The sequence below is a fragment of the Motacilla alba genome, chromosome 2, assembly GCF_015832195.1.
Source record: "Motacilla alba alba isolate MOTALB_02 chromosome 2, Motacilla_alba_V1.0_pri, whole genome shotgun sequence".
NCBI classification, from domain to species: domain Eukaryota; kingdom Metazoa; phylum Chordata; class Aves; order Passeriformes; family Motacillidae; genus Motacilla; species Motacilla alba.
In genome coordinates, this window is record NC_052017.1 from 125,865,718 (window position 1) to 125,893,037 (window position 27,320).

Here is a 27,320-nt window from a genome sequence, read left to right on the forward strand (position 1 = left end):
TTATTCCAGCCAACATTCCTCTTAATTTTGGTCTTTCAAGCCTGTATCTAGTCTTTTTCTAGAATCCTAAAATTACTATTCACGGTTCCCTTTTCCCCATTCTCTGTTTTGCACATCAAGTTTCTGTCATTTCTCCGTTCCATGATCTGACACTATAGTAAATCTATTTTTCAATATGAAACTGTCAGGCCATGGGGTAAGTGCAGTAGAATGTTAGGATGGAGGCACTGGTAGTATGAGTTTTACAGCAGCCTTTCTATTGCTACATTTGGTTTACCATGATATTCAACAGCGCAGATGGCTTGACAATTTCATTTTTAGCACTATATAAATTCCCAAAGGTACACAGAATGAATTTTACTATTCATGTTTTCTCATTAAAACTAAAAAAAAAGGTAACTTTCTGATGCCATCTTATTATCATTCAGCACGGACACTGGTAATGAATAATAACAAGAATTCAAACATCTGTTTTTTATAAGCAGCTATCCACCAGATTGCTCTGTACTTTATGAGTATGATCTGGTCTACTGGGGGCTGATGAGTCCATCTGGCATGGAACAGAAAGAGCATCTTGGTCATAGGCTTGCCAAGCTGGTAAAGAAGGATTTTAACTAAAGTTGCTGGTGGAGGGAGAACCTCAATCCATCCCTCTCCTACCAGTTTGATGCCAGTGCCAGTAAGAGATGTCCAGAGCCTGGAGAGAGATCACAGGTCAGCAGGAGAGCACCTGAAACAGCACAAAGGAATTCCAGCCACTCCAGCCAGTAAGTAGGGGCTGGAATTCCTTGGGGGCTCCAAATTAAATGCCTCTATGGAAGCACAGTTAGAATAACAACAGGAGTTGGGGATGTGCTTGGAAATTTGTGCACACCTGCAGGGCTGTGATCTTACTGGCATCCCTGAGACATAGTGGGATGGTTTCTACGAATGGAATGTTAGAGTGGAAGGCTACTGGCTCTTTACGAAGGATGGGCAGGGAAGAGGGCATGGGGGTGCTGCTGTCTGTGTCCATGACCTGCTGGCATGCATGGAGCTCTGCTGGGATGGATGAGGAACTTGTCACATCAGCTCGGTTGTAAAAAACTTTGGAGATCATCAAGTTCAACCGATGACCTAACTCTACCTTATCAACTAAACCATGGCCACATCCAGACTTTTATTAAACACCTCCAGGGACAGTGACTATACCACCTCCCTGGGCAGCCCATTCCAGTACCCATCCACTCTATCTGTGAGCATGTGAGCATTTTTTTTCCTTAGTATCTAACCTGCATATTTGTAGTATACTATGGGTCAGCACTAAAGGGAGGGCAGGAACAGGTGACACTATAGCGTGGGTCAGAGGAGCGCATAGTGAAATTAAACCAGTACAAGTTTTCTGCTGGCACTTAATCCATCTTTTCTACTTTTCTCTCTGAATAACAGATGTAGACATTGACTTGGGTATGTGCTTTGTTAACACACCTGTATGGTAGACTTCAGATTTAAAGTTCCTTCTAGAACTTGTTTGGACCAATTTTAGACTGGTAAAGCACACTACCTGGATAAGGCATTCTACTTGCTCATCATCTTAGCATCAATCAGATTGTCTATTTCTGACACCTTTGGGAGGAGGACATGTACTCTTTTACCAGGAAATTTTGTGATGGAATAGAAGAAATGAGACAATGATAATTTACCTACAGTCTATTTATATAGGTTTCAGTAATCATGTTCCACAAGGCAGTTGAGATACTTGGAATAGGAATTTTCAAGGACACCCACACAGAAGACAGCTGAAATTTTTGATTGTGTAGCAGTGGAAAAACATGAATTACACTGATAGAAAACACCAACAGTTAGATATTAAGGGATGAAGACATGGCAGAGAAGCAAAAATTTTTTTTTAAATTGCACAAGGAAATACAAAGACTTTTGACCTTGGCAAATAAGGGGATAATACAAATGTCATTAGAAAAATAATGGAAGGAATTTTGAAAAGAAGTCATATGGAAAAAAAAACCTACAGCAGAATATCCAAATATTATATGATATCAACTAGAAGGCACAAAACTAACTGGCCTGAAATCAGGTAGCATAAGGTGGGATTGATGTGAAAGGAGAACACAATTCTGACTTCTAAAAACACAATCCTGCTGTCCCTGCTTGCTTTAATCAATCTTGATTTAATTTCCCAGAGAAAAAAATAGAGAAGTTCCCTTCTCCTTCTGTTGTTTGAGAAGTTCCCTCCTTCTTCCCTACTAACCCATAAACTACAGGATCAACCTATTCCTCAACCTATTCCTATTCCTTCCTAAGACCTAACAGGAGCCAGTCAGCAGTGGGTGAAGAGTTTAATAATGATGAAATATATTTCAAGGTCATTGGGAAGGAAAAGAAGTAGCTATAACAATAAGCTTGATCATTTCTGTCTGGAGCTCAGATAATATATCCCAGCATTATCAAGGCAGAAGTATGGAATATATACCCTGGAATGCCCAGGGTAGCTACTTTGCTCTTTGTAGAAGTGGCTCAAAGGAATAGCTACAAATAATATTTTTATCCTTCCATGTCCTACAGACCTAAAAATCAAACAGTGGGATGGAGATTTGGAGGTACCTTGATCATGATTCCTGACCATATAAACTTTCCAGAGTTAATTACTTGAAGTTTTATTTTATGGCAACAGAAGTAAACTCATTTGCTGTATTGAAATAGAAACTGCACTACATGTAATATCATTTTCCATATGATTCACACAAAAAATTCAATTTCACTTTTAGCAAAACATAAATTTCATTGTACTGTTATGAAGTGTTTCTGCATGTTATTAAATATTTTTCATTTAACATTCCCAAGATCCTGTTTCCATAGTGAATGAAATATTCTAACTCCCTGTTAATGACTCCAATTGTAAAAATTAATTAATTTCTTTTTTAATATAACAACTTTTAAAAATCTTTTTTTTTGTAATGAGCTAAAAAAAAATCATTCACAACACTAAATAGCTGAATAATTTTCCACATATTTCTTATCTATTCAGTTTATTCTTCTCTCAAGTGATTATGTTATAAAACATAGTTTACATAATTTGAAGATTTTGTCACTAAGTATGCATTTGTTAAACATGTAAGATAACTTTATCATCAAATCTAAATAAGGTACGCATTCAAGAACTTTAATTTTGAACAACAGCTGATGTCTGGAGGGAAATTTGAAAAGAATTGTTAGCAACAATTTGATCTAAATCACCTATTTTCTGGAGTTTATGCTCCTTTGAAAACACTAAATACACATCTATGAAAAAGATTATTCTTCCCCACATGAAACCCCTAATATCACAGGTCTTAGATGAAACAAATACAATGCAGTAAAGTGAGTTATATGTAGCAGAGGTGCCATTTAAATATATAAGAAATTCATTTGTAAAAAGGAAGAGCAAAGATAACGATACAAAAATTAATAACGGAAATGTGTTCATTGTGTCTTCCTAAAACACATTTAAAAATTATTTCATAGTAGATAATTTCTATGTCTTATATTTATACTTTCAAATTTTTATTGACTACGTAAGAGCAAATGACCTGATACTGCAATATCATAAATTAATGTAATAATTATGTAATTATGGTTATGTGATAATAAATTTAAAATGTAATTGCCAAAAAAGAAAATGTTAACTTATATACTCTTCATTTACCTACCAATTTGCAATAATATTTACAAATCATTAGTAAAAATAAACAATATCTGTTTCAAGAGATCATCACACTCAAAAGTGTTACACAAAATCTTACTTTTTTTCTTTCTTACCTTTAAAGAAGACAAAATTCCCCTCACTGTTTTCATAGACTGCATCAATGCTGGGAGGCAGTCCCCTCCAGAAGTAGGTAATCTGCATGGGGTATCCATCCATCACCCTGTTGTTCCTGACTCGCCAAAACCACTGATCCTGGAAACCAAGCATACACTTCTTACTACATTTATACCTATTCAGCTGCTCTCTTGAAAATACTGAACAGCCTATCATGGCATTTTTAGAGCAGACCTTTTGTTGAGTGGATAAGCACATTGTGTTTGCATTTGTCTCACATTACAAATGTTTCAGAACTGGTTTTTGCTGAGGTGGAGATAAGCTACACACACCAACCAGGTGTTTGGAGCAGACAGCCCTTGGCAGAAAGTACAGCTTGTTGCATGAGATGATGTAACTCTCTCAACTTCATTCTTATCATTTAAAATTTGTGGTGTGACTACAAGTGCTTTTAGACTGAACAACATGCTTATGTGAATGCCCAAAATATTGGGACTACATACAGACTTTGAAGACCAATTAATTTAGCAGGTCATTTTTTTTGCAGTGGCTGCTAACAGTGAAATGTCGATAGATACATATGTAACATTACTACATCAGTCCAGTAGGAACTATGCCTTGATGACGATTTTACTGTAGTGAAGTTTAACAGTCTTTCCAAGTGACATTAAACAGAATGGTTAATATTACAGCCATATATATATTTATATATAATAGGTGCTAAATCCAGCTAATCCAATAAATGGCACATTAAATGGGTATCAATAAATATATTATCACTCTACTGCTTCAGAACTGTTTCATTTAAAGATGAAGGATAGGGTAAGTATATAACTTCTTACACACATTTGAACATTTTTCAGCATCAGTATTATATAAAACAACCCCCTTTAACAATAAAGAAAGTGATGTTCTGCCAGAATCTGTCACGGTTTACATGGCAGTTCTTCTGTGTAAGGAACACAGATTTCACAGTGCAACAAAACATGTAAAATCATCAAGTCAACAAATATCTTCTTGAGAATGAGTTATGTTTCAGATTTAGTGATCTTTGGAGTATGCTTGCATTATTTTATTTTGATAGCAAGACCAATCAAATTATATTTTGAAGATTTGGTATTGAGTTGTATGTCAAACTGTATTTCATACTTCATAATTGCTGACTTGCAGTATATTAGAATATTCTTATCCATTTTTGTTCAAATTCCTTAGCAAACTAACAGTTTGCCTGCTATACTATTAAAATCTTAACAACAATACAATTATGGCAAAACTGGAATGTTTGTTTCATTTAGCATATACCCATGATTTTTTAAAAATCTGTTTATATGTATATATAGATGTAAATGGGTCATTGCCTTTAATAGTGAAATATTCCATTCTGAAGCATAATTGTGAATATAACATGCAGTATTCTCTCTTCTGCTGATGGAATCTTGTAGACTTCTTATTTTCCTTATTTATTTTCAGCATGTTTACCTTCAGCATGTTTACCTTGCATGTCCTTGCAATAACCATGGACAATGGGGTTTAGCTCATCAGTAAGGATCCTACAGGTTTCCACAAAACTAACATTTTTAATTTATAATTTTAGCATTTTTATGGTCTTACTTAAACAGAATGAGGCTGGCATATAATTTTTCCTTAGATACAATTTCAGGGAATCAGCAAATGGAAACATCTGAGGTCAGAACTGAAAGTTTGGACCATTTGTAAGATTGGGGAAAGTAGTTGTTGGAAGAGGCTGATGGAATAATTTGTTTATGTAAATTTATTTTGCTGGGTGACTTTTCTGCGAACATGCTGGACTCAGTGGTTTTAGACTGACAGAATTCAAACTCTGGAACTCAAGAAATGCATCATGTAGGTGTAGGGACCTTTCTGAAGTATCAAATGAGATAGGTTCTGCTTATGGAAACAATGCCTCATTTCAGCACATATGTAAATGTAATTAGTTTATCTTAAACAACGTTATATTTACCAGCAAATTTATCATCTTCATTTTGATAAACATGTATATTTACTGAAAGTATTTTTTTAACAAGAGTTTAGCTATTATTGAAATTCAAAAGAGGCATAGTCCAAGACAAAGCATATTCATTCTAATAAAGTTCTTTCACAATTTAAGTAAATAGCTTGAAACAGTTTCTCTAGCAAAACACTTTGCTGTGTATTTGTTTATGGTGAATACACACAGTTTTGTCTCTTTTGAGAAATAGTGTTTATTGAGAATCCCTTTGCCCTTCCCATTATGTTGGTTAAATATACTTTTTTATTGTTTTGTTTCCCCAAAATAGATTAACTACAGCAAACAGGTTGAACACGACTTTTCACACACACTCCAATGCAAAGCCTGACAAATGCATTCACTGATTGCATAGATTTTAGTGTCTTTCCTTGCTGGCTCGCAAAAGCCTCTTTGTCAACATCTGTAGATACCCAATTGCTTCAAAAACATGGATCACTCCTGTGCAGCTGAGATCTGGCATAATAATGGATCATTAAATATTATGACTATAGACATAACAAATAAATTAAGCTTGGGCAATTATTCCCAGTTCAAAAGCACAGCTGAAACTAACAAAAATCAACATTTAATTAAGATAGAGCAATATATCTAAAACCCAGAAAACAGTCATTGAGTGAGTAGAGACTGTAAGACATTTCAGAAACACTATGATGGATAAAGAGTAACAGTCAAATGAAGAAGCAGAGCAGTCACTCAAATTGAATGTTTTGACATTTATTTAGAAGATGGGATATTTCTGAGAAAAAAAAGACAATAAAGCTTTTTAGAGAAAAGAAACTACATAAAGGTCATACCTAAATCATTCTGCACTGTCAGTAAATCTTTCATGTATTTTTTTCCTGTTCATTTAAAGGAACTAAAATATAGTATATCATGTATGATCATAGCATAAAGCTCCCTCATAAAAACACTTCTTTATTAGCTCAGAGAATTTTAAATTGAAGAGAGTATCAGAGTCAAAAAAATCTGGCTCTTAATGCCTAATTTTCATACTTTTTTGGTAGATACAGTCTTCTCCCAATCTTAGAGTATACCTTTTTAGTGATGATTGTGTAAAATTGTTCTTCATGTTTCATTCTATGTATGTTTAAATATTTACTCCTATGAATAATTAATTTCCATTTCAGTATTTATTACCAACTTAAATGTATTTCAGATTTATTAAGGCACACAACTGATGTGTATAAGAATTAAAAACAATCTCCAGGTATTTTGGTTTACCCTTTAGTGCAAAATTAATGGACCTTTCTTGTCTAGAGCACCTCATTTTCTCTTATGTCACTGGACCAAAACCATTGTCATTGTTATAACATTAATTTGCTACAAAATGTCTAGAGCTCTGACCTTTATTTCAGACCTAATGAACTCTATCTATGATTCTGTAATGACATGTGACACTCTCACTCAAGGTCGAATGATACCCAGCAAAAAAAGAAAGGCTGCCCAATGTGATAGACATTCTAAAAAACATACAACAAGCTAGAAAGAAGGAAAAAATCAGAAATCTTTGAACTCGTACCGTTTTTTACTACTTGGAAATGAAGGCAGGTAAAGATTTAAGACAGACAGAGAGTTGCAAACAAGGCCAAATTGCAACTGTAAATTATATTACTTTGACTATGATTATAGAAACGTGTGTGAACCCCCAGTAATACTTGAAATATCCTTGCACTGTACAGCAAAAATGTCTGTGAATTTCTGCCTGACTTCATGTCTAAGAGTATACATATGGTGGTGTTAAGAGTATTCCTCTAACAGGATAGAGTGAGATGCAAAATTTAATAGCTACAGCTGATCGGGAGAGAAGTTTTACTACTTCTAGATTCCACAGGATAACTGTTAGGCCTATATAATTTGAAAAAAGAAAAGGCCAAATAAGCCTAATACTTCTGCCCTAAATAAATGTCAATCAAATAAAATACTAAATTTCAACCAATACTGTAGCTTTATATTATTGAAAAAATACATCAAGGTATCACAATGGGTCTTGTGTTCTCCCACAAGCATATTCTGCTTATGTACAAAAGAGAGCCTCTGTCAATGGAAGATTAAACATACCCAGGAGCTAAGCAAAACAGCTGCAACAGACTGACACACTCAGGCAAATGAGCATCCTCCTACTTTTTTTTTTATCAAAGTATTGCAGGAAAAAAAAAAAGAAAATAAGCCATGGCAAATACTGTACTAAGATATGTTACAATTCTTTATATTGTTTAAATTATTGTCTTAGACAAAAGGAAGAGTTCTGGTTATATACAGAGAAATTTACCAAAGGACAAAGCCTGCAGAAACTACATTTCAAGACTGTGATCAAGGAGACAATAAAGTTCCCCTACTGTACAGCTTTACAGTGCATAAGAAACTGAATTTGAGAAATGCAAAGTATAGTAATTGTATCTAAACCAAAATAAATTTGAGATATCCTTTTAAAAGTCTTGATCTAATCTCAAAAGGCACTTTTCCACATCTACTTCATCAGGTCATGAATTTCATCAGGGAATCTCAATGTTGGTAAAAACAACCTGTGGTATGTGGAACTAAAGACTTTTTGCCTGCTCTTTTGGGGAATTCCACTATTTCCTTAGTAACATCCATTTTCAACAATCTGAATTTGGAACATATAGCATTTAAGCCAAAGGAAATTACTGCACAAATTAGGAAAAAAAAAAAAAAGAGCAACTTTCTGGGAAATAATTTTAATGGGGCAGAAAATAGAAGATACAGTTCAGGGGATTTAAGATCAGAAAAATTATTAGCACAATCCATCTATGAGAAGGATTCTGAATTTATTTTTCTTTTCTGTTTTGCTTTTTCTTCTCAATGCAGGATTTGCAATGAAACTTATGGACTAGCCTTACTTCAGTTCCTACTTAATCCCTTTGTAGAAAACAATTGGCTCTATTGAGACCAGAATCGGACATTAAATAGATGCTACCAATCTATCTCATTTTAGGAAACAATTAACTAAATGGACTATTTATACATACACAGCTCAGCTCATTATGAAGCTGGTTCACATTAAGAACAAACAAAATTTAAAATTGCAAAGGACTTTTATCCGTTCATTAACAGATGATGTACAATGCATCACTTATTTGAACTTATAGAAACATTTCATCTTTCCTAATGTGTCTGGGACAACAGCATGATTACCCAGTTAGAACAGGGCATAAAGGTTTTCTGAGAGCCACAGTAAAAAGTCAGAGAATTAAACACTACTCAGAAAAATCTCAGCCCTTCCTATGTTGAGATCCTGAGCCTCCGACTGATATCCTCACTGGAAATGAGACCAAATAATTGGATTCAAAACAAAGATATGCAAAGACATCCCCAAATACGTGTTTTGTTTCTTCCTTACTTTCTCAAGTAAGGAATTTACTTCTTTGATGCCAGTTACTAAGAACAATTATATAAATACCAACTATTTACTGTTGGTACCTAATCAGACACTGGAGAACTACTGTAGACAAATTAAAACTATTGTTTTTTATTAACTTAATTCTTTTCCTTACCAAAATGTTATAGCTAACTAACATCATGAACAAAACTATTAATTACTGTGACTTGGCATAGGAGCAAGTGACAAACTGGCAAACATTTCCCATTGTTGAATATGGGAAGTGCTAAACTGAGATTGATTTAAAGTATTTGTCTTCAGCTAAGCTGAGGTTCGCTGGTGTAAAGACATTTTCAAGAGAAAATATTATGTAGCAATTTTATGTAGGAAATCTTTGCTAAGGAGTATGCTAAGCATTTTTTCCTAGTATCTGCTCTTATCTCCTCTTCTGCATTACTGACACAATAAAGTGATGTCAAGTAATTCATTCAGGGTCCAAAATGGCCTTATGTTAAAATCTATCTTCTTGGTATCTTATTCTGAGTCCTAACTATTGTTAGGAATAGTCTCTTTCACTCATTTGAGACATTTGAGATATGTCAAAACTGCTTTTCATTGTTCATGTTGAAATAAAAAAAAAGAAAAAAAAAGAAAGAAAAAGAAAATTTAAAAAAGCTAAAGCAACCCAGAAATTAGACTTAAAAGGTCAGGGAATATATGAAAATAATCCATTTTTTTCAGAAAAAACCTCAAAGGGTTATGGCATTTCATATGCACTCTGACTCTCTTCACGGGAGAAACCTCTAGTTCTCCTCCCTCATTTGTAAATAACTGTACAGAACTCCTTCATGGACCACATATACAACGAAATTGCAATGTGCAGTCATGCTTATCTGAAATCTGGTTTATGCACTGCCAGAACAACAGGATGTAGCAAGAGGAACTGTGACCAAAGCAGGAGCAAAAAATACCTCCTTTACCCTCAACATCAAATTCTAAAGTACAGTCAATTAGCCAAAACACGGGCAGCCCCTCTGAAACCTATCCTGAATTTTTGTAGTGATTTCAATAAGCTGCAGTCAAGTATTTCCACTTCTAGTCCTGCACAGTGATAGATCCAGGATGCGGAGTTACTCTTCCTTCATTTTGTCTTTTAATTTCTTCCTTTCTCTCTAATTTTCCTTGGTTTATTCTTACTCCAGTGTGTACTTTGGTCATTTTTTCAGGGTGACAGTGCCCAAGCACTGGTAGAGGGAGCAGCAGGGCAGACCTGTGCTAGAATACTGCAGGGAATGCCTGGGGTCCTCAGCCAATCTCCTGCCTCTGTGGTAATACATTAAAGAAAGGGCAAAAGCATTGCTCCCCATTCAGAGGATGAATGCTTTTTCATATTCAAAACTATTTCATGATCAGCAGCAGATCTGAGAAATTCTTCGTTTTATTCCCAATATTTAAAAGCCATTAATTTTCTTAGAGCCGTAGAATCATAGGAATATTAAGGTTGGAATATATCTCTAAGATCTAAGATCATTTAAGTCCAACCTTTGACTGAATATCACCGTGCCTAGCAAAACATGCCATTAATGTATTTGTGAAGCTTATTTTGGTTAATGTATGTTGTATTTTCCCTAAATATCATGTGTATTACATGGCAAATATGTAAAAAATACACAATATCGTGAACTTACACTACCTCTTCCTAAACAATATATAACAAAATATTCAGCCAAGTACCACGTGCAATTTGGTCATTTGCTGTGCAGAAATAATTTTGGACATCTACTTGGTTGACTATTAGTGTATCCAAACACTTTGTACGATTCCTTGAATATTGAATGTATGAGACATACAAAGAAAAGCATTTCTTAAAAATAGAATCTGGGCTTAAAAAAAATGCTCAAAGGCCAATGCTCATCATTTTTTGATAAACAGTTTTGGTATAATCCAGAGTGAACTGACTGAGAAAGTATCTCTTTCAATGAAGGCAGTGAATGTAGCCTACTGGCAGAGGCATTCACAGCCACAGCTGTACTTCTCGTTTGGAAAATATCTTGATTGAAATCCTGGCCCTTTCCTGTCACTGTTCATCTCAGTGCAGAGAATAACTGCAGTAACTATCTAACTTACTTCATCAATGTTACAAAGGTCATATGATTGCTGTTGCCCAGTCCAATTTCTAGTGCAGATGAAAACTGTTTATTAAAAAAATATATATTCTCTACATTTCCAATTAACAAATTTATATTACTGCATATAGAAAAAAATAATTCTAAAATAAACATTTCTTAAAACTGCTCTTAATATTTGGTGTTCTGTGGAAGTAAATAATTTAAGAATACTTTGCTGTATGTTTGTTTAATACTTAAATTTTTCAAACTACATCCTCATTTTTTACAGCTGTTTTTATTAGTAAATTATTATTTGATTACAGACCTTATTTTAATTCTCTCAGTCTTATTCAAACATTTTAATAATTTCTGCACTATGAAATTGTATGTGAACTTTTTATGAATTTTTTGATGCATATCCATTTGTCCTCTCTATTTTTCCTGTGCAGACAGTACCAATGGCATTTTAGCATTTCTTTCCTTTGTATACATTAACCTTTCAAAAATATCCTGAAGTATTCAAAAGCTGTAAGTATTTATAAAATTTTCAGCTCAAGGAAAATCTGTTCTGCAGAATCCATATAAAACATGCTATGGAGTTTTTGGCTTGCTCCAGCAGCTGGGTAACACCGATCTCACGTTGTACATGAAACTCAGCAAATTTAGAGATCTTTAACAATACCATGGGTTGATTTGGGCCTTCTGTGGGTGGTTACTATTTACCATATCTCAATCATATATTTTCAAAGAGAACCTGGCTCCTCATGGAAAATCTTCCACATGAGAACTTTTCCACTGTATCTCTTCACATTAAAAGTATGACAGTAATTGACTTTGCACTATGATGCAGCTGATGATGATATTGCTTTTTCTGTTCTGTCCCACAATAATAATAATAAATGGTGAAACTTTGGTAATTAAGGCTTTATCTTTACCTCTTTACCAACTGAACATGCTTCTTTTTTTTTTTTTTTAATAGCAACAACAACAACAACAAAACCAACCAAACAAAAAAAAAAGAAAACCCAAAACCCAAACGATTTCCAGATTTCCATTTGGATGGGTTTCTGTATTCCTAACTGAATTGAGCATTTTAATTCATTCTGATTCTGCCCAGATAACTAAACTGACTGAGACACTATAAAATGTTCCCACTGCCACATGGTTATGATCCAATATGAAGAAACAAATTACAGACATAAAAGAAGCAAAATAAAGACCTGTAAGGACATCAAATCTAGGCTTGCAGCCAGGAATCTCTAGAATGCTCAAATTCTCCCTAATGCTCTGTAGGTATCAGCACAAGCCCATGAAGTACTGCACAAAACCTTTCATCCACACAATGAACATTAGGCCTTTACAGAGCAGTTAAGTGTTTATTTCCTCAGTAGTGATTGCACTTTGAGACTACAGAACCATCTGTAAATTTTCTTGAACCCAGGGAGTTAACATAAAAGCAATGAGTTTCATTAATTCATGGAGCAGTGGTGTGTTCTCCACCATGGAAAGATAAGAAAATTGGGCATTTTTTATTACTAAAATAAATACAAATTTTCTTGGTTAGAATCTGTAAATATTCTAACAAAGATGAGTCAAATGAAAAAAAAAATCACAATTTCATGAATACATGCATCTGTCTATGTCATATGATACAAACAAGGGATCTTTGATACATCACCTTTAAAATCAGGCAGGTATATAGAAAGGAATAAACAATGAAAAGGGGTGAAAAAGGTTTAATATGCAGTTGTTTTATGATATGAGGTGAAGATACGTGCTTTGTAGTAGCTATCCTTTTCTCTTTATAAATAATACTGGAAAACACCAATTTGGAATGTGGATTGGCTTCTCAGAGGCCTGTATATGTATAGGTTATGTCAACACATGATTGTGGTTCTTAGAAATATTATGGGACATGTGATGAACATCATTTGAATGAATCAAATCTCCTCTTGCATTGACCAACACCTACTTATTGATATTTGTCTTCCAATAACACATTCTACTTTTGATGGACTCTTTGGGGAAAATAGATAACCGATTATTTTCTATGACACTTTGATAGCTTAAATCTGACAAACATATGAGCCGCTAATCTATTTGAAAGCTCAGTAACACTAATTGTACAACTGTCTCCATCACCCAAATAATCTTTGATATAATATGTCATACTCTTCACTTTTCTTCTATCCTTTTGCAACCTCTTTTACCATTTCATTAAAAAAAAGATCAATAACTGTGGACTACCTTTTTCTCTTTAATGAAACTGTCAAAAAGATTTCAAAATATGTGAAATTTTCTAGGAATAGAGAGAATATCAGCATAACAGCATTTTCAAGACTCTTTTCCCAGCTGCATAGTATTTTCTATCACAAAACTATACTGCCTTACCAACAATAGCACAGAAACAGAAATTTCCTTCCTGGAGAAGACCAAGTATGTCACCTAGGATCTGACAGAAAATTTAAGGATTATTTTTCCAGAGTTGTTAATATTTTATTTTTGCTATCCATCCTGGTCCACAAAAAGATAATAAAGAATAGTGGGGTTTGTGGGCATACATTTCTTCTGTAACTTCACATATAAACCTGGGAAAATGGTTCAGGACAGACTTATCTTTCTCCAAACAACACTGAGCAACCCCTGCAATGAAATCAGAATAATTTGGGTTTTTTTTTTCTAGTTATCTACCCTACCCCATCACTTACAATATGATGCTTCACTGTCTGCCATAGGTGAGTAGATTATTTTAAAAACTATAACAAATATTTCTGACTCATCAGGCTTCTTGTAATGACTCAAGCACTCTCTGATAAACAAAAAGGTCACATTACAGCAAATTCAACTATCTTTCCTAACTTTTACCCAAAAAATATATGGGGTATTAAATGAGCAGGGAATGGAGGCCCTGATAAACAAAAGTTACAGATAACACAAGAGAAGTTATGACCTTTTTCACTAAAAATTTCCAGAGGCAGGCAGCAAAAACACTGACAAAAATTGAAATGGAGAAATTATGAATATGTCTAAATCATAAATACTTATTTCTAGTTTCATTAATCCAGATATTCCTGGCAAAGCATGAAGATTAGAAAACTCCAAACAGAATAGAGAAGGATTCACCTGGTAAAAAAATAATGTGCACCTACATGAATAAGATTGTGACTCATGATCTATGGCATCTCTAGGAGATTATTTAGCATAGTTTTCAGCTAAAGGAAGCTTCTAAGTCTGTTTTCATGTGGAAATAAAATAGAAGTCATTATCATTCACTCTTGTTGGCCAAAAGCTTTTGAAGATGAGGTAGTGACAAACTATGTCTACCAGAATTATCTAAAATCAACCAAAAAGTCTATCATTGATATTGTAGGACCACAGAAATTAGTACTCCAAACATTTTTTTCTAGATGTAATGAAAGATTTAATTTCCTTTAAGCAGTGACCTTTTAACTAGAAAAAAATTGTTATTATTTATCACTATATCACCTGTATTTTCATATCCATATATATATCTATATTTTCACATCCATAAATTCATATTCATATGCAGATATGTTTGTTTCTGTAAGCAAATTAATGTCCCAGCCCATGGCACGGAAGTTGGAATAGATGATCTTTGAAGGTTCCTTCTAACCCAAACCATTCTGATTCTATGATTCTATATATTCTATAACTAATAATAGGAAAACATTTACAAGGAAGTAAGGGGGAAAAAAAACCCATAATGAATTAATGAAATGTGCAGCAAAAAATACAACAGGTGAAAGCAGCTGTGTCACTAACCCTTATATTGACATTTATTATGTCTCTGGAGACCCAATATATTCATGTCCCTCCCTTGACTCTTCACAGTTCATGAAACCAAATTTCATGTTTTTGCACATATATGCAATTCAATGTGATCCTACGTGCAGATGCAGTATGTGCTCATGCTACCACTATTCCTGTCTCTCTGCCTTCTCCACACTGCACATTGCATGAAATCTCTGAGGAAACCAGAAGAATTTGGACTGCACTGATGAGTCATGTCAGAACCATGGAAGCAAGAAGGAGTAATTAAAATATTTCCTCCTGATTGCAGTAGTTTAGAACAGTTAATCCATAAACAAGATACTGAAGCTGTTCTAACCAGGATAAGGTTCTCAAGACGATATCTCACTCTTTAATACACTGAACAGGAAATGGAAGACCTACACTAATCATTTCAGGGTCATGGTGAAATTTGACTGTCTGCATATGTGTGACACCTCTGTCTGCATATGCGTGCCTATAACAAGTAGACACTGAAGGTGCCCCAGTGCAGAGCAGAGTGGGACAATTCCCTCCCTTGCCCGGCTGGCGATGCTGTGCCTGGTGCACCCCAGGACAGAGTTGGCCCTCCTGGCTGTCAGGGCACTGCTGACTCAGATTCAGCTTTCCATCATCTACGACCCCCAAGACTCTTTCCATGGCAGTCTCTCCAATATCTTGTTCCCAAATCTGTCTGTACATCCTGGTTTGACCTGTCCCAGGTGCAGAATCCAGCCGTTTCCCTTGCTGAACTTCAAATGGTTGGTGATTGCCAAACCCTCTAATTTGTTGAATATCTGCAGGGCTTCTCAGTCCTCAATGGAGTCATCAGCTCCTCCCAATACAGTGTCATTGGCAAACTTACTTAGCATCCCTTCAAGTTCTGTATCCAAGTTGTTTGTGAAAGCGTAAAAGAGAACTGGCCTTTAGATGCAGTCATGTGAACCCCACTAGTGACTGGCCGCCAGCCTGATGTAACCCCATTTACTATAGTCTCTTTTTATTGTTCCCCACATTTCTGGGTGGCTTCAGCCCTAAGGACTCTCACTAGCACTCTGTTTGTCAAGTTTTGGCATACCATCCCACTATTTATCAGTCAGTTGCTTATCACTGGTTTTGTCCCTTTTCCCCTTCCAATCTAGTTTAAAGCTCTGTCAATGAGCCCTGGTAGCTCCTGTGCTAAGGTCCTTTCTTCCCTTTGAGAAATGTGCTCCGTGTCCTGTAGGTGAGTGCATAGGGTTATTTTACATTCAAGCTGCTGCAAGATAAGAGGCTAATACATGCTTTGTGTTCTCATTTTAATGCTTGTGCTCTCTGATATTGTGCTGACAACAAAAAAGAACATAAATCCAGGTACCAAATCTAACTGTAAAAGGTATGGGGCAAGACTAAGTAAATGTTCTCCCTGGTGGATGTGGTAGGATTAGAAAAATGACTGTAGAAGATCCCACACTAATCAGCGGGTGAACAGTGCTCATTTCTAGAGTGTCTCAGATTTGAGGTTGACAGCAATGGCCAATGAGCAAAACAGGTCATTTAGAGTGAAACATCCAGAAAACCAGAGCCGACAATAATGTCTGTCATGACAAAACAAATATGAAAATGATAGATGTTCAATTGTCTTTGCTCACTGCCTCTGTCACTCAGATTCAGGGATTAAATCTTGTAGGAAGCGAAGGAATTTTTAACAGTATATATGTAATGTCATAAACCACATCTGATTACAGATAAGCTGGGAATGTACAATTTCAAGCAGCAAATGACTGTGGCTATTATAAAGGGCTGGCCAGACATCACTCCAATACAAAATCAAAGGCTGCATCATGATAAGACTGAGTAGAAATGCTGGTGCAGCCTTACAGAGAATGGGAAAGGATTGAACTCTGCCATTATTAAGTATAACCTTTGACCTAATACAGTCTATTCTCCTTGGTAAAGATATTTTCATTAGACAGATATGTCAAATCATGAATTAAAATGGTCTCTGTGCAATTTTGATTTATTGACATTTTTCAATAGATTGTCAAGAGTGTGAATAGTGTTTCACTAAGTTGTTGAAAAAATAAACATACGTGTGTTTTACATGATTTAATATCTCAACTGTGTAGTAGTGCAGTGTTTTGCATAGGAAATGGCTAATTCAGAGGAACAAGTGGTTAGTTTATCTGCATTTAAAACCCTGCCAAACGTTCACATTGTGGACCTTCAATCCCTTGAAAGGGACTAAAAAAAAGATTAAGAAAGTATAGGCAAATAATACCACTGCTTGAAAAAGCTTAAATTACAAGCCATTCAAATTGTTTTCCAAAACATTTACCTAAATTAGTTGAAAGGTCACAATTTTATACAACAAGAAATTTTAATTAGGCCTTGTGCTTGAAGTGTTTCTGCAATTACTCCCTTTGGTTCCATTAGGATGCAGCCTCAGTTAAAATGCGTTGTTAATATTACAAGAAAACACTTGCTGGTGGCACAAAATTGAAGATATGCCTCCACGTAATTTTAGATTATTCTTTGCTGCGAGTTTATGCAATTATTTTTTGTCAATAATGTTTTTTTTCTATTCTCTTGCCAATGAAATATTTTTAATCACTACACCCAAACACTAAGTGTCTGAAAAAAGGTAACTCCTACAAAACAAAGTACCTTTTACTCACTAGAATTCAGTCAAAACTTTTCATTATTCATGTTTACTGTATTAAAATAACAAGTAAAAAAATAATAGGGTCATAGGATTCTCTGACTCTAGGAAACAAATATTGTAACTGTGAGCAGGAAAATTGCCAGGATTACATCTTTCCACTTTATTTGACATTATTAGTTCTTTCTCAAGTGTAAATATTCATTGAGGGCATTTATTTTCCCCACTGAGATTCTCTGCCTATTTTTGAGATATGCAAAAGAAATAAATTTACCAGATTAGTCTTTTCATGTTCATTTGCTTATCTGTATTTTTAATGTCTTTCTCTTATTTAATAGTTTAATGCAGAACCATACATTTCCAGTATTCCTTACATTTGGTAGTATGTAAAACTTGTGATTGAAAACATAATTTTTAATGACCAAGTAGATTTTAGAACAAACTCTTGTCATATGGGCAGGAAAAAGGAACTTTTATTTTCAACAACTAATAAAAATACCATTTCTAAATGCACAAGTAACACCATATAAGCACACTACCATTTGTTGGAGGATTATTTTTTTGGAGTGAGAAAAATTAGCAATTTTATTTTTTTATTCAACTTTCAAGTACTTTCCTAACAATACATAAAAGTTTGACCCACTCTATCCTTTTGCATAAAGCAATACCAGAGAGCTTAATATTCCCCCAGTTCCACTCTATTTCAAAAAATGCTTCTAAAGAATTACTAATTCTTTGAATTGCGGCCAATGGTTTGCAAATATTTAGTATTACATTTCCAGTATTTATTAGATTTAAACCATATCAGAAATCAGAATTTGTTTAGATTCACATTTAACTGCCCACAATTTTAAACATTGTCCCAAAGCCTGCAACCCCTTTGTATAATAATTCACACAATTCACTCCAGAATTCCTCTTAGTCTCAGACTGTCCAACTCTGTGAAAACCCTTGAAGAGTCTGAAGTGCTCCTTTTTATCTGTGAGGACTCTTTGGGTTAGCGAGTGCACCTTGTGGGTATTAATGGCTCATCATGAGACGGTGAGAGTTTCAAAGAGACAGGACCAAGTCAACCTCTGAATAAAGTATTTTAGCTCAGAGCCTGACCCTAGGAAGGAGGATGATTTCCTCTGAAAGTTGACCCAAGGGAAGGAGGCAGCAGAGCATCTGTCTCACACAGACAGAAAGGGTGGACATTCCTTCCCCTGCACTTTTCATGTTAGTGTTTGTGAGCAGGTGCCACACACCCCAATCTCCTCTGCCTGGTCTGTTTTTTGGAGCTGGAATGAAGAAGTCACAAAACAGTCTCCTGACCATATCTCACTAGCTATTGCCTCTGGCAGTTGTATTTCAAAGGAGATGGAGCAAATGCTACTGGAAAATAAATGGGTGAAACAGTCAAATTTCAGCACATTTGCAGAATCACAGAATGGCTGAGGCTGGAAAGGACCTCTAGGGGTTTTAGGGGAGTATGTAGAAATACCTGAAACTTCCTTTTGGAGTTAAGTGGGAAAAATAAGTGACAGAAACATTTTGGGAGGCTATGTCTTTTTAGTGCTCATACTTCTGTTGCTACAAAAACTCGCAGAAAGGACAATTATTTTTCCTCATGTTTAAATTGAAATTAAACAAATCATCTGTCTTGTTTTTCTTTCAGGGAAAATAAAATTCAGAATATAGGCTTTCACATTCAAGGCAATTCTTCAGCATAGCTATTACATCTACCTCATCTTCCTCAACTGTATTGCAATGTAAATTTGTAGTATGGAGGTAGTCAAGCAACAGGTACAATTGTGTCATGCAAAAGGTTGTATGAGAAGAAATAATAATATATTTCTGTGAGGTTTATTTGGGTCAAGATGGTGTGAGCAATTACACATTAACAAGATGGCAATACCCACCATTAGATGAAACACTGATGTGGTACACTCTCATGGGGTCCACAGTCAAAGACACCAGTGTCTAAGAGATAGCTACCCTTCTGAAAAATCTGAACCACATGGATTGTGCAACTGTTTGGCCTCAGAGGACAAACTGTATCTAATTAAAAGCAAAGCACACACGATGGACATAAGAGGTTCTCAGTACCATCTGCTCTACTACTGATTAAATCCTTTCACACCACACCATTTGCCAATGAAAACACAGCCTTTTGGAAAAAGCAGTACTCCCTCTCCTGACAAATCTAAAGCCCTGTGGAAGATACTGAGTCACACATCCTGGTAAGGTTATACTTCTTAATGGGCTACTACATGAATAATGGGAATTTTACAAGGCAGCTAGTACAGACTATTAATCAGTTCAAGTTGCTTGTAAGTTTCAAAAATATGTATATCAATTATGTTTATACCTTTGTAAATAAAGCCCTAAAAATAGAGTTAGGATTTTTTAGAACTTTCTATACATAAAATTTACATTTACATATACAGATATGTGTGTAGGTGCTAGATAATAAGTATTCCTATGACTAGGCTGCCATCTTTCAAATTGTGTAATAAAGTTCAAGACAACTTTTTAAAAAGAGAGATAGTAGAAGGATTTTAAACAGAACTATTCTGGTACAATTATCACCCAGGTGATTACATTCTTGTCTAAATTGCTCTGCATCTGGATGGAATATACTACCCACTTTCCACACTGTAGGAACAGATTGTACTTCCCATTTTAAGCCTGTGAAATGTGTTAGCTAGAAATCTTTCCTAGCTTTGAAGCAGATTGAAAGGCTGAGGTAACATTTGGAGAATATTTTTACATCTGTCAGTGAAAGTATTCAATTATCAAAAAACAGACACGCTATGACTTTTTAGCATCCCAGCATGTCCCTGCTTGTATCCTCATGACATCCTACAATTTGGTTATGTTTCATAAAACAACCATGCTGTACATTTCCAGTTAGTTTGGTATATTCTAATACACTGAAATCCCCACTGAGTTTTTTGCTGTTTTTCTCTTCATTTTCAACGTATAAACTGAATTACCTGAATTAAAGCAGCTCTCCTTCCCTGATTAGCTCAAAATTGGCAAACTCCATCAAGCTGCTCTTCCTAACATGATACAAAAAATAGGGTAAAAGTAGTCTGCTCTCTACAAACGTAACTACTTCAGAACGACTGTTCCAAGTCTTTTACAGCTAAAATATTAAGTGATTTTCCCTCTCAGATCACAACGTGTCTACTTCCTCAGAATCCTCTGCTGAACTTTCCCAGGCATCAGTTGACAGCTCAGACACCCACAGCATGACACGACAAAAACCAGCTACACAAACAGACCACAAGAGCTCTGAAAAAAAAGAGCTCTGCCACAAGAGCTGTGCTTTCAAATACATTGAAATCAGGTCTCATACTATAGCTATTTCTTTGCCTCTGCTTTTATAGTAGTATTTTCCCTCTGTCTCACAGATTTTTAATTAGATTAAATAGCCAATGCTAAAATGCTTTAAAAGTTTCTCGTGTGCTTACCACATATCAAGAAACAGATTTTTTCCTTTTGTGTTTAATGGCACACTCTATATAAATACACAGTTCTAAGAGGGATATTAAATGGCATCTATACTGTTACGTATGAAAGCAATCACAGTCTAAACTAATGCCAAGGAGTAATTACAACCTAATTGCCTTGGCTTGTTTGGCATGTCATAAATGTTTTTACAATGGTTCTTAGCAGATCAAGAGTCAGAAAACAAATTTCTACAAGTTGTGGAGAAATTACGACAGCCCATTAAGGCCTTCCTCAGACTGGTTCCATATTCTACCATCTGAAGTGTTCAGAAGACATTCCTCTGAGCTGTAAATGCTATTTGTCTGCTGGACAATTCTTTATCTAATACTTAAATTACATGTCAACATACACCACAGTATATGAAAGTAGCTAAAAAATTGTGTTCTCCAAGGACTTAACTTTCCAACACAAATACTAAAATCATTAGTGATGATATAAAATGCATTCATTTGTTTCCTAGGGATTTAGCATTAAACAAAGGACCAGTGCAACCTCTGTGAAGTGTTCTTCTGTGAAACAAAAACCTATGTCACATAAAAAAGGACAGTAACTTGTCCCTCTAATTTGATGCTTATGAAGGACAAATTCTACATATGCTTAATTATTGAGATGCAACTTGCTCAAGTAAGCAGGATTTTTTTAAAATCTGTGACACTGAAAAGAATGTAAAGGAAAAGGATATTGCCAGCAGTCACACTGTTTGATGAAAAAGAGCTACAGGTAATTTCGTTGCAACGGAACAAAGTGTGAATTGCGCAGGACACAGGAAGAAAGTTGAAGTATATGCTGCAAACTTCTTCACTAATGGATTTTTTCTGCAGACCTTAGACAATGGGGTTTCTTTCCATGATGCACTAGCCCTGGAGGTACTCTCAGGAGACATTAATAAGACATTTTTGTTGGATACCACATATTGCTACACACAATGGCAGAGAGGATTTTCATTAAAGGCAGACACTGTCATACCACTTTGCATAACTTGCCCAGAAAAAGAAGACCTTTCTTTTTTCACCATTTTCAGCCATTTTTCTGTGTCCCAGGGGACTTCTAACTAAACAGAAGAAGAAAAGATTGGAAATGAGTGTGACAGCAAAACAGTAATTATACTGAGTATAAATACAGAGGCTAAGAAGCTATCCAAAGATAAAAACTTGGCACACATGAATTTTGGCATAGAAATTCTTCTGCCCTGATAGTTCCTTATACCAATTCAAACATGAATCAAATAACAGCAGTATTTATCAGTTGGTGACAACTGAAACCAATAGTTATGATGTATTGATTCTAACAGACATTTTTGTTCATTAGCATACTGTGTCCCCAAATCTTAGAGCTGGCAGGAACATTTTAAGGGCATCTAATTCAAAGAATTCTTGAAGAAATCCTCTCAGAACAGTACATTTATATGTCAGTGATACTGACATGTGTATATTTGCCATAAAATAATTACCTTTTATTTAAAATCCAATAATTTTTACAAAAAAAAAACCTGATCTGTAGAATTATATTTTTTGTGATCATTGGAAAATCTTTAGTAAGTTTAATGCTTAACTTTTGTGTTTAATATTTATGTTAGATAAGAAGAGTTCCCCTGTTTTTCATCTCTATGACCGTAGAATTTTTATCAAGTGTTTCTAGGATTGTTACCTTGCCAAAGTGATGACAAAACAATAAAAAGGGATGGATAAGTGTAAATTGCATTTTCTCTTTAAATTTAGTGATATTCAATTTTACTCTGGATATATCCATTTGAGAATGCCAGATAGTCTTAAAACCAAAGACAAAGCTCATTAATTTGACTGAACATAGAAATTGTTTCTAATATTCTGATGCTCTTAAGTATACCTAATAGCTCAACAGCCAAGAGAAAACAATCTTGAAATTAATAATGTTTATCATCTACTATGAAAATCCACAGTTTATCTCAACGAGTTAGATTTCATGCTTCAGTTTTATGCTTAAATTAGAATTTAATTATTCAAAAGTGCTCAAATTCTTCAACTCTGTAGCTAAGTTCCCAAGCAATTTCAAGGATTATTTAAACAAGTTGAGCTCCTGACTTTGAGACTTGCCCATGAGAAAAAAAAAAACAACAAACTGTCTATTTTCAATTTGAAATTAGTACATGGCATACATTCCATTCAGGAGGCAGTAAAATCTGCCTCTACACTATATAATTACAGACCTTTGGATAAAGACAAAGAAAGAAAAGGTTTTAATTCTATTAGCTTCCAACTGTATTCATTTAACTCATCTGGGAACTATCCAGCAATAGTTCTTCCAATGAAGGTCATAATTCTTCTTTAATTGTTTCCACCTGGTACAGTACTGTCATCAATCCCCTGTTCTCCACCTTTCTGTACTTGGCTCCCAGCCCATCACTCATGCCTTCCCAGTCTTTCCTTGCACTATCATTTAGGAGCAAGGGAAAAGAGGTTTGGGTTATTTTTGTTGTGACACATCACAGAACCTCCAGCTTGGTTTCCTCCTTTGCTGGATGATTTCCCTGTGCTCAGCCCCTATTTCTGTTTACACCTCCTGTGAACTAATTCCTGTCTTTTTTCTGCTATACTCAGACACACTGAGCTTTTCCTTATAACCTGTCCCACACCCCAGGATTCTACAAAGTTGACTTTCCTAACTCTTCCTCTTTTCTGCCCCTTTTATAGTTCTCCCTATAAATCACCCCTGCTACGCCCTCAAAAAATCCCAAATAGTTAATGAAAATCCTTTAGCAGACAAAAATCTTCACTAGCAAATTAATTCACAAACAAAACACTTAAAGATCCCTAAGTCAGGCATTCAGAGACACTCATTTGACAAAGTAAAAATCCCTATGCTTAGGCAAATTCCATTGCTTAGCACGCTAACTGAAGGCACGCCTTGTTATGTTCCCAGGCATCCTGAGGAGAAAAAGGAAACTGCAGGACCCTAAAGAAATTAACCTTAACAAAGGTGACCTCTTACTTCCCTTCCTATCACATTGCTTTTATGATTGCAGTGACTTCATCTGGGGAGTCAGACTGTGTACATGAAATCCAGAAGTGTTCTGTTACTAGTCATTTTTCTCTGAGAGACTTTTATTGTATTTCCTCATTGGAATGATCACAAAAGGACTTTTAATTTTGGAACATAAATGCAGTCAGCACACTAGCAAGCATACACCTTATAGTAAATATTTGGTGTTAGGCAGTAAGCAGTACACATTTTTGAAGAAAACTTAATTTGTTTTCAATCAGACCAGATAAGAGTGATTATTAATGGTGGTGAATATATTTATCCAGGAACACAGGCTTGCCTAGACAGGAAATTTTGTATTTGTGGAACAGAATTTCTCAGTTTATTGATTTATGTCTAAACTAAATGAGAATATGTTCTATTGCTCTTGAGGTGGATGACATGAGATGGAAGTAGGTATTTTAATATCCTGTTTAATGTCAAGTTAGAAAATTAGGTTCTTCCTCAACCTTTGAGTTTTAGTCATAAAAGACTGATGGTTCAGGACCTCCCAGTGTTTCACCATATATCATCTATTGAAATGGAATGGGCTGACAGCCCTAGGCTGCAAAAATCCTTAGCTGTTTATGGGAAAAATATTTCCTGTCCATTGGATTGTGAAGGTAGCTCAATAATATTGAATGAATTAATGTAAAGCTATTTGTATATGTTTTTTAGATATTCCAAAGAAAGTGAAAGCCTGGGTAGCATAGCTAATAGGATTTATCTGGTAAAATAGATTATATAAAAAGAAAACACATTAGGGAGAAATGAGTCCTATCAGAAAGGACAACAAAATTGAACAAGGAGCTTCAAGTTTTAGGACAAATACATTGCTTTTCCCTTGCACTTACACTATTGCTGAAGAGAAAATGTGCATCTAGTCACATGAAAGGCCCTTCTTCTCTACCTATAATACTGAAGATAAAAAGGATCCTATCACACATTTACAAAAAAAAGATCACACACTTCCTATTGCTTAAGCAAATGTGACATGCTATTACTTCAATAAAACAGATTATCTTGTTGCTTGTTTCTGAAATTTTTGCACAACATCACCTGACAGCAAATTGGTTTAAGAGACTGAGCAATAATGTTTCTGTAATTTTTCTTCAACATTCAATGCCTTCTGGAAACCATACTGCAGATCAACCTCCTAAAGATACCTTTGATGTCCATGAGTCTCAGCAAAGTGCTTCTATTAAAAGACTGCCTTTCAGTTTAGTTTGTTTATTTCAATTTGTTGTATGTACACCACATTATCAGCTCAGAGCAAGAAGATGAATGGAGATACATAATGACACATTTGCAGTAAGAATTTTGTGGCAAAGACCTTTAGTAAGGTATTGTGGTTTCAATGCAACCACAACACAATGACAAACATCCTTTGTAAATTACAGATCTAATAATAAAGTTAAAATTATAGTTCCATGAAAATAAACAAGTACTGAAGACAGTTTCTCCTGTATGCTGGCATGTGGCTGTATTCCCAACAAAACCATCCCTATTATTCATGAATTGATTTACACTTTTTATCTTTCCATAACATGCAGTATTTATTTACCGTTACATTTTAAGGCATTACAGTTTCTGCTGACATGGGTATTTTCTTAAAATAGAACATTACAGCAGTCCCCTGTTAGATGTTTAGGCCATGTGTATGTTTATTTTTAAATTTTGTCTTGAACTTTCTAACTGTGAGCAGGCTGGGAATGTAGAGTCATGACGAATGAGAGTTTGCTTTATGAAAAAAAAGAGAAATGTAGACATTTGATGTAACACTGAAAAATTCACAGCCTCCTACCTTAAAAACAAACATTTCCCGGCGAAGAATAGCCAGAGTGTTGAAGTTCCCATCACAGATGTTAGGCTTGGCTCCGGGATAGGAAGGTTTGTCACCAGTGGGTGGCCGGGGAGGTTTAGGTTGCCTGTCATTCTTTCGTGGGTCTGCTGGAGGGACTGAACGATGTGGGGGCACTGTTGGCAGAGGTCTTGTTGGTGGTGGTATCCTGTCAGGTGGACCTTTAAAAATACAGCAGCTGGATTTAATACACAAACCCACTAAAGGAAACATACACAACAAAACCAACTATTAGCTGTACAAATGCAGCAGTGAAAGGGGAATGAAAAAGTGACCTACATACCTTTCTGATGTTATTAAATCATTGAATAATAGAATCATAGAATATACTGAGGTGGAAGGGACCATTAGAATCACTGCATCCAGCTCTTAGCCCTGCCTTGGAGACCCCAAGAGTCACACTATGTGCCTGAGAGCATTCTCCATTGCCTCTTGAACTCAGTCAGGCTGGTGCTGTGACCACTTGCCTGGGGAGCCTGTTCCAGTTACCAACCAGGCAGTGGTTATAAAGGGTATAAAGAATGACTACCAAAACCAAGGAAAATAATTAGTTTTCATTATCCAAAATTTTCCTTTTTGGAGCAACATTCCAATAAAACCTTCAAAGGATACTTAGGTCACCATCATTTCAGATGAGAAATAGTTCAAAGCAATTTACCAACTGAGTATGAGCTCTTCTAACAGAATCATTTTCTCTTGTACAAAAAAAATGAAAAAAGATCTTGTTCCTTGTAAGATCATCATCAGTCAATAGATTTTCAACACATATTTTTAATCTAGACTCATCAATTCACACAGGCACATATGTAGCATACCTGCTACTTACTACTCACCAAATTTTTAGAGCAAATAATGTCATATTCATTAGAGACAGGATAATCCCAACTTTTTCCAATGTCCCTTGGTATGTACAGCAGCTCCTAAAACTGGTCCTCAAATTCTAGGCATGTATGCAACACACATGCCCCATCACCCCCCTGCCATGATTTACATATTTTCTTCAAGTGAAAAACTAAAACTCTGTAGAGCAATATTAAAACATTTTTCTTCTTTCAAATATATTATTTGTCAAAATACACTGAGTTTTATGAAATTACAATCCCACTCATAGTTTCTCTACCTGCAATCATCAGGCAATCCCAGACAGATACTGATCATAACCCTAATGGCATACTGAATGACTTGAAATGAGTGTGCTGAAAATGCCTTCCCCTCTCTGCACATATCAGCAACATTTATTTTTCATGGACACAAAGATAAGAAG

The 27,320-nt window shown here is 35.3% G+C and overlaps 1 protein-coding gene across 2 annotated transcripts in view; it reads right to left on the reverse strand.

Moving 5' to 3' along the window:
* Positions 1 to 27,320, reverse strand: part of MMP16 (matrix metallopeptidase 16) — a 170,946-nt gene that overhangs the window by 22,061 nt on the left and 121,565 nt on the right. For both annotated transcript variants that reach the window (XM_038123855.1, XM_038123864.1), the window contains 2 exons: positions 26,000 to 26,217; positions 3,796 to 3,934 (listed from right to left, as the gene is read on the reverse strand). In XM_038123855.1, the coding sequence (XP_037979783.1) occupies positions 3,796 to 3,934; positions 26,000 to 26,217 (357 nt within the window). The remainder of the gene's footprint in view (positions 1 to 3,795; positions 3,935 to 25,999; positions 26,218 to 27,320) is intronic.